The sequence below is a fragment of the Spermophilus citellus genome (genome assembly GCF_964194105.1).
Source record: "Spermophilus citellus genome assembly, chromosome: 3".
In the NCBI taxonomy this organism is placed as follows: Eukaryota; Metazoa; Chordata; class Mammalia; order Rodentia; family Sciuridae; genus Spermophilus; species Spermophilus citellus.
In genome coordinates, this window is record NC_138184.1 from 74,592,700 (window position 1) to 74,605,249 (window position 12,550).

Below are 12,550 nucleotides of genomic sequence, written 5' to 3' on the forward strand. Positions count from 1 at the left end.
AGGAGAGGTATACAGGACACCGGAAGAACTGCAGTCAGAACCTTCTCCTCACTCCCAAGTTTCTTTTTCTGTGTGTTAGCTTCTCCCTCTGGGACCAGCCTGCTCAGTGAATTCTGGAAATGTCATTGGAGGCCACCCCAGCCCACAGTTATCTCTCCAAAGGGACTGCCTTTCTCCTGAGTTCCAATTTCAAAATTCCTGGGTAAATCAGGCAATATAGTGTTCACCTGCAGTCCTAGCTATTTGGAAGGCTGAAACAGAGTCTAGTCTGAGAGCATAGGGAGAACAGGATCTCAAATAGGAAAAAAAAAAAAAAAAACTCAACTCCCAGGGAAGTGTTCTGATCCCCGACTTGGGTCACTGACCAGAGGGGAAAAGATACTCAGAAAGAATCAGCTAAAATCAGTGCCCAGCCGGGTACTATCACTGTGGCCCCTGGGAATATGGGAGGGTGGGGTGAGGAGAGTCAGAGGAAGGAGGAGGTTCCTGTGCAGTCATTCCAGCCTGTCCCCTGCTTCTTGGTCTTCCTGACCCCATCCTGTCCGTGCTCCAGCTTTCTGAGCACAGCTGCTCTGCTGGGGAACCATGGAAAGTAGAAAGTTCTTCCGTAAGGCAAGGTTCCCATCAGGCTGGGACACACCTGCACAGGTGACTCCCGACTGAATAAGCTTTAGATCCCTTCCAGCTACACCTGACAGCTGGGAGTGAAAGAACGCATTTCCCCGCCCCTTGCCTCCATTTTTCCGTTAGTTGCGGAGTCCAGAAACAAAATTCTGAAAGTAACCTCTAAAGTCTGGGCCCTGGAGATTTTCCAGGAGGACAGAGCCCCCCCCATTTCCATTTCCAGGGTAGGGTGAGGTTAGCAACTGGGGTTGGGTCCCTAGTACTCGGGGTGGCGGGGGGGGGGGAATAAAGCCGCTACTCTCTATCCAAAGCCTTGCTGTCCCCCAGCGCACGCCCACCACGTCACTGCACAGCATCCCCAAGGCGAAACTCCCTCCGACTTGGGCCTTCCTCACCCAGTGCCCGGAATGGGTCCTCTTCAGGAATCTGGTGGCGGAGCAGGTCAAGAGGGCGGGGAAATGACAGACCTGACACAGAATCAGGGCGGGCGTAGACACCTGCCTGGGTGGAGCGGGATGTGCCCCCACTGACAAAAGGGGCGGGGTCTGAGCCCTTATATGTCGGGGGCCACCCGGAGTCTACCTGTCCTGCTGCTCCAGAACACTGTCTCGGCTTTCCTTGCTGTCATCGCTGTCCGCTCCAACCCCGCCATGGGCCTGGAGCTCTACCTGGACCTGCTGTCCCAGCCCTGCCGTGCTGTCTTTATCTTCGCAAAGAAGAACGGCATCCCCTTCCAGCTGTGCACGGTGCAGATTCTCAAAGGTGGCCCCGGAGCGACTGTCAGCGTGTTTGCAGACCCTGTGCATCCACGGGCCCAATGCCAGGCTTCTCCCTGAGCGCCCACACCCTCTCAGTCTGTACAGCAGCCACTTCTCCTGCAGTGCCGCCATCTACTGAGTGGCCTTGGACAGGTCCCAAGCCTCTCTGAACTTTGGCTTGCCGTGCGGCAAAGGAGGAGGAGGATGATACTTTCTCCTGTGTGGAGTAGGGAGAAAAATCACAGGAGTTTTCAGATTTCCTATGTTGAAGGCACGCATTTAATCGTTGAGGCCTTGGAAGAGCTGAGCCACCCCACTGTGCTGCCCCTCCTGTTTACCCATCACCTCCCCATCCCTGCTAAATAACTTTTCTTGACGCACCCATAGCACCTGGCTGTCCCTGGAAGGCAGGGAAGGGAGGCCATCCTCATTCCCAGGGCACCAGGCCCAGCCTAGGAGGCCCAGAAAGGCGGGTGGGACTGATGGGCCCTCTGGCTAAAACCCAGCCCCAGTAGGACCCTGGTTGGAGAGAAAGAGGGAGGGTAAGGGGTCCAATTCCTGCCCCAGCCCCAACACGTTTTGTTGTTGTTGTTGTTGTTTGTTTGTTTGTTTTTTTAAACTTCTTCCTCAGGGCAGAACTGCAGCAAGGAGTTCTTGCAGATTAACAGCCTGCAGAAGGTGCCTGTGCTCAAAGATGGTGACTTCATCCTGACTGAAAGGTATCCTCCTTCCCTCTCTCCTAATTCCTGAGCCTTCCAGCCTCTCCCACCCCTCCTCTTGTGGGCTCTTGCAGACCCTGTGGGGCAGTGAGGGAAAAGGTTGGGGGAGAGCAGGATCTGTTACTAGGGACTGACCCACCCTGTCCCTGCTTCTGTCTATAGCCTCCTCTGCTGGTCCCTAGTGCTTCTCCACTCCCAGACTGAGGGGTATTGGAGAAGAGGTCAAGGAGACATTTGTCCACTGTTGGACAGAGAGTAGGTTCAACAAATGGAAGCTGGAAAGGATCTCTCCAGACTTTTCAGATATTCCCTGCCCCAGACTGCCTAAGCTGGCTCTGGAGACCAGTGCCAGCGCTTGAAGGCATAGCTCCTGGTGGGTTCTCCCATCATGCAGGAAGAGGACAAGAGGTCAGGGGACTATGAAAATAATGGCTGCTGAGCATGGTGGCACATACCTGTAATCCCAGTGACTTGGGAGGTTGAGATCATGAGTTAAAAGCCAACCTCAGCAACTTAGTGAGGCCCTAAGCAACTCAGTGAGACCCTGTCTCAAAATAAGAAATAAAAAGCACTGGGGATGTTGTTCAGTGGTTAAACACCCCTGGGTTCAATCCCTAGTACTTCCTCCACAAAAAAAAAGCAATGGCTAAGGAACCTGTCCAAGGAAACCTGAGAATATGCTTTCCCTTCTGATTGCTGATCCATGCATGTGTGGATATTCAAAAGCCTCCATGGAAGCCCACTGTGTGCCTGCTCCATGCAGGATTCCAGGGGCCAAGGGAGTCAGTTTTCTGAGCTGTGAAGCCTTGGGACAATTTCATTTAACTGTTTGGAGCATTGGTTTCCTCATATACAAAAGGGAGAACAAGAGCCTCTACCTTATAGGGCAGATGCTGAGTTAAGCAGGAAGCAGCCCAGACTTGTCCCAGAGACAAGTCTTTGAAAGGAAAAACAAGTCTGGCTGAGAGATGGAGGAAAGTGCTAGGGGTGTAGCTCTGTGGTAAAGCATTTGCCTAGGCACAAGGCCCTGGGTTCAATCCCCAGCACTTAAAAAAAAAGAGAGAGGAAGGAAGGGATTTTGAGGGCAGGGGTCAGGAAGAAAAGGAGAAATCAGAGAGGTGGGATTAGGGAAGAGTGAGGACAGAAGTATCCATCAAATGCAGAGAAGCCCCAAGGACTCACTGGGGAATGGAAGCAGCTGGGAGGTAAAGGTTCAGAGGCAGGGTCCTTACAGCCCCTCTTCCTATCCCTGTTTCCAGCTCGGCCATCCTGATTTACCTGAGCTGTAAGTACCAGGTAGCAGACCACTGGTACCCATCTGACCTGCAGACCCGTTCTCAGATCCAAGAGTACCTGGGCTGGCATGCAGACAACATCCGAAGCATCTTTGGGGTGATCCTGTGGAGCCGGGTGAGGAGAGCCATCTGGGGATAGTCTCCTTCAGGGAACTGGGAGGGGGAAAGGTCACGATTGAGCCCAACCTCTTCCACATCAGGTGTTGGCACCACTTATTGGGATCCAAGTGCCTGAGGAGAAGGTGAAACGCAACAGGACCTATATGGACTATGCTCTGCAGCGACTGGAGTCCAAGTTCCTGCGGGACAAGCCCTTCCTTGTGGGACAGCAGGTGACGCTGGCTGATCTCATGTTGCTGGAGGAGCTGATGCAGGTAGGAGATAGGTCATTAGAGCAGTGGCTATGGGCAGAACTCTTTCTATTGCCACTCCCACAAGTCAGAAATAATATGGTCTGGGGAAAGCCAGGATTTGCCCAGAATCACAGAGAGGGTCTCTGGCTAAACTGGGACCAGAACTTGACCTTCTGCTTCCTGCTTGGTGGTGTTACTCTGGCTGTTGTCAGGCCCTGGGGTTCACTTCACTGACCTGGGCCTCATGTAGAGGTTGGAGAAGGGATCATGTCCCTTACGTCTGTGCTGTGTTCCCAGCTCTGGGTCCTCAGTATTTTCACAACTTTCCCATCCTTGTCCCTGCAGCCCGTGGCTCTTGGCTATGATGTGTTTGAGGGACGGCCACGACTTGCAGCATGGCGTGGACGTATTGAAGCGTTCCTGGATACTGAGCTGTGGCAGGAGGCCCATGGCCCCATCTTCAACATTCTGGAACAGATGGCAAAAAAAACACTTCCTGTGCCCCCACCAGAGAGCCAAAAAAATATGCTGTTTCGTATTTCTAAGATTCCTTGAATGAATCGTATTTCTAAGATTCCTGCTTTTATGCTCTTCATTACCTGTGTTGTGGCCTTGGTGTCCCCTGTGCTTATTCTATGACAATTTTGTGTCATTCCCAGCCTGGAGTGCTCCAATCTGACTAGAATAAAGACTCATTCTGTTTTTTTGCCCCTTTTTATCTTTTTCATTTTGTTCTAGTCCCTTGTCTCTGGCTCCAGGAGGAGCTCTGCACAGGCAAAACATCAGGTGTGTTTGACAGTAATTCTCAGGTGCAGCATATATAACCAATAAGAGACTAAATCCACAATATATAAAGAGCTCCTAAAAATCAATTACATGAAGGAAAACAATTGGCAAACACTATCTGTGTTTTAAAAATAGTAAAGATTCTGGTGGGCATGATTGTGCCTGTAATCTCAGCTACTCTGGAGACTGAGATACAACATAGCCATATTCTATCTCAAAATAAAATTTTTTAAAAGGGAGGCTGAGAATATAGCATCCTAGCATGCAGTACTGGGGATTAAACTGAGGCTCTCGGTTTAATCCCCAGTACTAAAAAAAAAGACTGTGAATAAGAAACCAAGAAAAATTGCTTTTATTACATTGTTCTATTATATGTATGGGATAAAATTTTGTCCCATTGACCCATATGATTAACTAAAGAAATCTCACAAATATCAAACACCATATAAAACTATTACCAAGGCAATAAAAATATTAAGTAGCCAATTAGAATTGAAGACTATTACAGGATGAAGATGATGTTTCACAGGACATACTAGTTGTTTTTGAAGTCTAGGAAACTTGAAAGATTTCTTTTAACAAGCACTAGTCTTCCAGGACAGCTTCACAGTAACAGCAAACAGTAGGATTTATACATGGTTACACAAATCTCCATGTGTATAACACCAGTTATTTTAACAGAGAGAATTCAATATAAAGAATTAGTATCCAGGGCTGGGACTGTAGCTCAGTGGTAAAGTGCTTGCCTTGCATGTGTGAGGCACTGGATTCGTTCCTCAGCACCACATATAAATAAATAAAGATTCTGTGTTTTCGTCTACAACTAAAAAACATTTATTAAAAAGAATTAGTATCCAGGTATTAGTGAACCCCAAATACAGACAAACCAGATTATCACAGAGAGTATCACTGCAAGAAGCCCTGCCCTTGGTCCCCATTCCTAGGACTAGGAACCAAGGAAGGACGTTGGAATCATGAAAACCTAGGTGCTAGAGGAGGGGCTCCTGAGAACTCAGACTTCCAAGAATGTAGTACTTAGACCCATGGTATCATCTCCTAAGGGTGCTCCAGCTTCTCAAGAGCTCTTCACAAGAAGCCATGTAGCTGATAGTGGATACATTCTTGTAGGTGATGGTAGAGGTCACTGACAACCTACAAATGGACTTCCTAACAACCTGCTTTTATGCTCTTCATTACCTGTCTTGTGGCCTTGGTGTCCCCTGTGCTTATTCTATGACAATCTTGTGTCATTCCCAACCTGGAGTGCTCCAAGCAGCAACCAAACTGTGGCCGTACTGCCCTGGGGGTGGCTGGTGTGTGGCTGCCCTTTTAGACACAATTCTGGCTGCCTCTTCCTTTCAGAGATTCCTTGTACTTTTAGGGGCACCTTAACTTGCTCTTCTAGGCTTTTTCCTGCATCTTCCTGGGGTTGAGGATGAGTGGTGGCAGCCTGAACCTTTTTGATCCACCCTGTGTGCTTTTCAGTTGTTTACAATTGGATGATTTTACTTTTAACAGACACTCCAATGAAGAATAAAAAGTAAGCAATAAAGTTAATCAAGACTCCTAATGCACCTTCCTTAACAAGACTCCCAAAGCACAAGAAATAAAATCAAGAATTAATAAATGGGATGGACTCAAACTAAAAAGCTTCTTCTCAGCAAAAGAAACAATCAATGAGGTGAACAGAGAGCTTACATTTTGGAAGCAAATTTTTGCCACACACAAATCAGAGCAGTAATCTCCAGAATATATAAAGAACTCAAAAAACTTAATGTCCCTAAAACAAACAACCCAATCAATAAATGGGCTAGGGGACTCAGCACTAATCCATCTGGCTGAAACAACTGGTCAGCCCTTCTCATCCTACGGAGGTAAATGCCTACCGAGCCTTCATAGGTAGTGGCCACAGGTTTGAAACGGGGCTTGGGAGAGACAGTAAGGACCCACCCGTTGCATTGGTCGTCTGGCAAAGGGAAACGAACTGTCGCCATTTGCAAGAGATACCACCATGGCAGAGAACTGACGTCATCAGACTGCGGCGGAGGAGATAACTTCATTGAAACAGGTGTGTAATTCCCTAGCCTTCCCTCTCCACACATCGGGGAAACCTTAAGGGCTCCTTCCAGCTCTCCCGTAAGGGCCCCTCCCAGCTCTCCTGTGAGCATGATAGCCAGACCCAGGGAATCAGAGGTGGCGCGGGACCGTGGCATGGAACTACCGCTCCCACCAGTGCTGACAGCTGAGGTCTCTTGCACCAGCTACCGGGGGCGTGGCTACTGGAGGGCAAGTAAAATTTGCTGAGGATTCTCAGCCCCAAGCTCTACAAACTTAGGGTCTGAGGGAATGGCAAACTGGAAGAGTGTGCCCAGTCCTTCATGAAAACAGGGCTCCCGGGAGCAGCAGACCTGGCGTGTAGCCAGTATTGTGGTGAGCGGCACCCGTGAGAGGGGCCTGGCTAGAGGAAAAGTGGGAAGTGACTAGACACAAGAGGAGGCCCTAGGCACTCAGGATTGGAGACTCGCCCAGTCTGGGAGGAGCTGCTGCACAGTGATTGGTTCCCGCATATTGACAGGAGAAACTTGGCCTGGTGGGCACAGCGCCACCTACTGGAAGAGAAGTTAATCAAAATCTAAGACTGCATTTATTAGTTTTTTTCTTCTTTTTTTATTTTCTCTCTTTTTTTGATTTGGGTTTTTCTTTCATTTTCATTTTTATTTCTTGTTGTTTTTTTAAAATTTTTTTACAATTTTTTTAAAATTTTTTTCTTCTAATTTTAATTTTAATTTTTTAAATTATTTTTTTAAAAAAATTTTCTTTTTATTTCCTATTTTTTTCTTCTTTTGTCTTTTCATTTCTTTTCAATTATCTTATCCCCCTTCCTTGAATTCTACCTGCTTACTCTCATTCTCTTTAGTGACTTCTTCCCTTCCCTTCTAATACCTTTCCTCCCAAGCATCTAATAAATTTATAGGAGTAACAGTAACTCATCAGTCAAACAGAACAAGAAGTAACATGAGCAGCTTCAAAAAGCAAGGAAGAAAAGGAGTACAAACAATGCAGGACAGCCTAAATATTCAGGAGGACCTAGAGTCATCAGAAAAATGGTCATATAAAGAACTCAAGGAACACCTTAGACAGATGGAATGGAACTTTAAAGAGGATACAAGACAGCAAATTCAAGCAGCAAAAGAACACATTGAGAATGAATTACATAAACAGATAAAAGAAGAAGTTAAGCATCTTTATCAGGAGATAGAGATTATAAAAAATAATCAAACAATAATTCTAGAAATGAAGGAAACGATAAACCAAATTAAAAACTCAATTGAGAGTATCACTAACAGAGTGGAGCAAGTAGAAGCCAGAACGTCAGATAATGAAGACAAAATATATCATCTTGAAAACAGTCTAGCCAACTCAGAAAGGCTGGTAAAAAATCACGAGAAAAACATCCAAGAGTTATGGGATAACATAAAAAAACCAAACTTACGAGTCATCGGGATAGAAGAAGGTACAGAGATTCAAACCAAGGGAATGAGTAACCTGCTGAATGAAATAATTACAGAAAACTTTCCAGAAATAAAAAAGGAAACAGATATACAAATTGAAGATGCATACAGGACACCGAGCACACAAAATCACAGTAGACCAACGCCAAGACACATTGTTATGAAGATATCCAATATACAGAACAAAGAGAAAATATTAAAAGCTATAAGAGAAAGGAGACAGATTACATTCAGGGGTAAACCAATAAGGTTAACAACGGATTTTTCATCACAGACACTGAAAGCAAGAAGGTCATGGAACAATGTATTTCAAACACTGAAAGACAATGGATGCCAACCAAGAATTCTGTATCCAGCAAAATTAAGCTTAAGGTATGACAACAAAATAAAAATCTTTCATGATAAACAAAAGTTAAAAGAATTTGCAGCCAGAAAACCAGCATTGCAAAGCATTTTGAGCAAAACACTACACGAGGAAGAAATGAAAAACAATAACCAAAACCATCAGTAGGAAGTGCCTCAGTAAAGACAGAGGGTGAGGGGAAAGATAATCATGGAGAAACAAACTAATTTTTTTAAAAAAAGGATAAATAATCAAACATGGATGGAAGTACAAACCATATATCAATAGTAACTCTGAGTGTTAATGGCTTAAACTCTCCAATAAAGCGACATAGGCTGGTATCATGGATTAAAAAAAACAAATCCAACAATATGCTGCCTCCATGAGACACATCTTATTGGAAAAGACATACACAGGCTGAAGGTGAAAGGATGGGAAAAAATATACCATGCACACGGTCCTCGTAAGCAAGCAGGGGTGGCCATCCTCATATCGAATAAAATCGACTTCAAGACTAAGTTAATCAAAAGGGATAAAGAAGGACATTATATACTGTTAAAAGGAACCATTCACCAACAAGACATAACAATTATCAATATTTATGCACCAAATAATGGTGCTGCGACATTCATAAAACAAATTCTCCTCAAGTTCAAGAATCAAATAGACCACAACACAATAATTATGAGTGACTTCAACACACCTCTCTCACCATTGGACAGATCCTCCAAACAAAAGTTGAATAAAGAAACTATAGAACTCAATATCACAATCAATAACCTAGACTTAACTGACATATATAGAATATATCAACCATCATCAAATGGATATACTTTTTTCTCAGCAGCACATGGATCCTTCTCAAAAATAGACCATATATTATGCCATAGGGAAACCCTCAGTAAATATAAAGGGGTGGAGATAATACTTTGCATTTTATCTGATCATAATGGAATGAAACTGGAAATCAATGATAAAAGAAGGAAGGAAAAATCCTACATCACATGGAAAATTAACAATATGCTACTGAATGATCAATGGGTTACAGAAGACATAACGGAGGAAATCAAAAAATTCTTAGAGATAAATGAAAATACAGACACAACATATTGGAATCTATGGGACACAATGAAAGCAGTTTTAAGAGGAAAATTCATCGCCTGGTGGTCATTCCTCAAAAAAAAAAAAAACCAACAAATAAATGAGCTCACACTTCATCTCAAAGCCCTAGAAAAGGAAGAGCAAAACAACAGCAAATGTAGCAGAAGGCAAGAAATAATTAAAATCAGAGCGGAAATCAACGAAATTGAAACAAAAGAAACTATTGAAAAAATTGACAAAACTAAAAGTTGGTTCTTTGAAAAAATAAATAAGATCGACAGACCCTTAGCCATGCTAACGAAGAGAAGAAGAGAGAGAACTCAAATTACTAACATACAGGATGAAAAAGGCAATATCACAACAGATGCTACAGAAATACAGAAGACAATTAGAAATTATTTTGAAAACCTATATTCCAATAAAATAGAAGATAGTGAAGACATCGATAAATTTCTTAAGTCATATGATTTGCCCAGACTGAGTCAGGAGGATACACACAATTTGAACAGACCAATATCAATGGATGAAATTGAAGAAGCCATCAAAAGACTACCAACCAAGAAAAGCCCAGGACCGGATGGGTATACAGCGGAGTTTTACAAAACCTTTAAAGAAGAATTAATACCAATACTTTTCAAGTTATTTCAGGAAATAGAAAAAGAGGGAGCTCTTCCAAATTCATTCTATGAGGCCAACATCACCCTGATTCCGAAAACAGACAAAGACACCTCAAAGAAAGAAAACTACAGACCAATATCTCTAATGAACATAGATGCAAAAATCCTCAATAAAATTCTGGCAAATCGAATACAAAAACACATCAAAAAAATTGTGCACCATGATCAAGTAGGATTCATCCCTGGGATGCAAGGATGGTTCAATATACGGAAATCAATAAATGTTATTCACCACATCAATAGACTTAAAGATAAGAACCATATGATCATCTCGATAGACGCAGAGAAAGCCTTCGACAAAGTACAGCATCCCTTTATGTTCAAAACATTAGAAAAACTAGGGATAACAGGAACTTACCTTGACATTGTAAAAGCTATCTATGCTAAGCCTCAGGCTAGCATCATTCTGAATGGACAAAAGTTAAAGGCATTCCCTCTAAAATCTGAAACAAGTCAGGGATGCCCTCTATCACCACTTCTATTCAATATAGTTCTCGAAACACTGGCCAGAGCATTTAGACAGACGAAAGAAATTAAAGGCATAAAAATAGGAAAAGAAGAACTTAAATTATCACTATTTGCAGATGACATGATTCTATACCTAGAAGACCCAAAAGGGTCTACAAAGAAACTACTAGAACTAATAAATGAATTCAGCAAAGTGGCAGGATATAAAATCAACACGCATAAATCAAAGGCATTTCTGTATATCAGCGACAAAACTTCTGAAACGGAAATGAGGAAAAACACTCCATTCACAATATCCTCAAAAAATAAAATAAAATACTTGGGAATCAACCTAACAAAAGAGGTGAAAGATTTATACAATGAAAACTACAGAACCCTAAAGAGAGAAGTAGAAGAAGATCTTAGAAGATGAAAAAATATACCCTGTTCATGGATAGGCAGAACTAACATCATCAAAATGGCGACATTACCAAAAGTTCTCTATAGGTTTAATGCAATACCAATCAAAATCCCAACGGCATTTCTTGTAGAAATAGATAAAGCAATCATGAAATTCATATGGAAAAATAAAAGATCCAGAATAGCAAAAGCAATTCTAAACAGGAAGTGTGAATCAGGCGGTATAGCAATACCAGATTTCAAACTATATTACAGAGCAATAGTGACAAAAACAGCATGGAACTGGTACCAAAACAGGCGGGTGGACCAATGGTATAGAATAGAGGACACAGAGTCTAATCCACAAAGTTACAACTATCTTATATTTGATAAAGGGGCTAAAAGCATGCAATGGAGGAAGGATAGCATCTTCAACAAATGGTGTTGGGAAAACTGGAAATCCATATGCAACAAAATGAAACTGAATCCCTTTCTCTCGCCATGCACAAAAGTTAACTCAAAATGGATCAAGGAGCTTGATATCAAATCAGAGACTCTGCGTCTGATAGAAGAAAAAGTTGGCTCCGATCTACATATTGTGGGGTCGGGCTCCAAATTCCTTAATAGGACACTCATAGCACAAGAGTTAATAACAAGAATCAACAAGTGGGGGCTGGGGATGTGGCTCAAGCGGTAGCGCGCTCACCTCGCATGTGTGCGGCCCGGGTTCGATCCTCAGCACCACATACCAACAAGGATGTTGTGTCCGCCGAGAACTAAGAAATAAATATTAAAAAAAAAAAGAATCAACAAGTGGGACTTACTTAAACTAAAAAGTTTTTTCTCAGCAAGAGAAACAATAAGAGAGGTAAATAGGGAGCCTACATCCTGGGAACAAATTTTTACTCCTCCCACTTCAGATAGAGCCCTAATATCCAGAGTATACAAAGAACTCAAAAAATTAGACAATAAGATAACAAATAACCCAATCAACAAATGGGCCAAGGACCTGAACAGACACTTCTCAGAGGAGGATATACAATCAATCAACAAGTACATGAAAAAATGCTCACCATCTCTAGCAGTCAGAGAAATGCAAATCAAAACCACCCTAAGATACCATCTCACTCCAGTAAGATTGGCAGCCACTATGAAGTCAAACAACAACAAGTGCTGGCGAGGATGTGGAGAAAAGGGTACACTTGTACATTGCTGGTGGGACTGCAAATTGGTGCGGCCAATTTGGAAAGCAGTTTGGAGATTCCTGGGAAATATGGGACTGGAACCACCATTTGACCCTGCTATTGCCCTTCTCGGACTATTCCCTGAAGACCTTAAAAGAGCATGCTACAGGGATACTGCCACATCGATGTTCATAGCAGCACAATTCACAATAGCTAGACTGTGGAACCAACCCAGATGCCCTTCAATAGATGAATGGATAAAAAAATGTGGCATCTATACACAATGGAGTACTATGCAGCAATAAAAAATGACAAAATCATAGAATTTGCAGGGAAATGGATGGCACTAGAG

At 43.3% G+C, this 12,550-nt stretch overlaps 1 protein-coding gene across 1 annotated transcript; it reads left to right on the forward strand.

Annotated features, from left to right (window-relative positions):
- Positions 1 to 220: 220 nt before the first annotated feature.
- Positions 221 to 4,344, forward strand: LOC308645754 (glutathione S-transferase theta-2-like). The gene is made up of 5 exons (XM_081288173.1): positions 221 to 1,386; positions 2,014 to 2,101; positions 3,361 to 3,511; positions 3,597 to 3,770; positions 4,095 to 4,344. The coding sequence occupies exons 1-5, from the start codon at positions 1,182 to 1,184 to the stop codon at positions 4,302 to 4,304; spliced, it is 828 nt and encodes a 275-aa protein (XP_081144299.1). The 5' UTR covers positions 221 to 1,181; the 3' UTR covers positions 4,305 to 4,344.
- Positions 4,345 to 12,550: the final 8,206 nt, after the last annotated feature.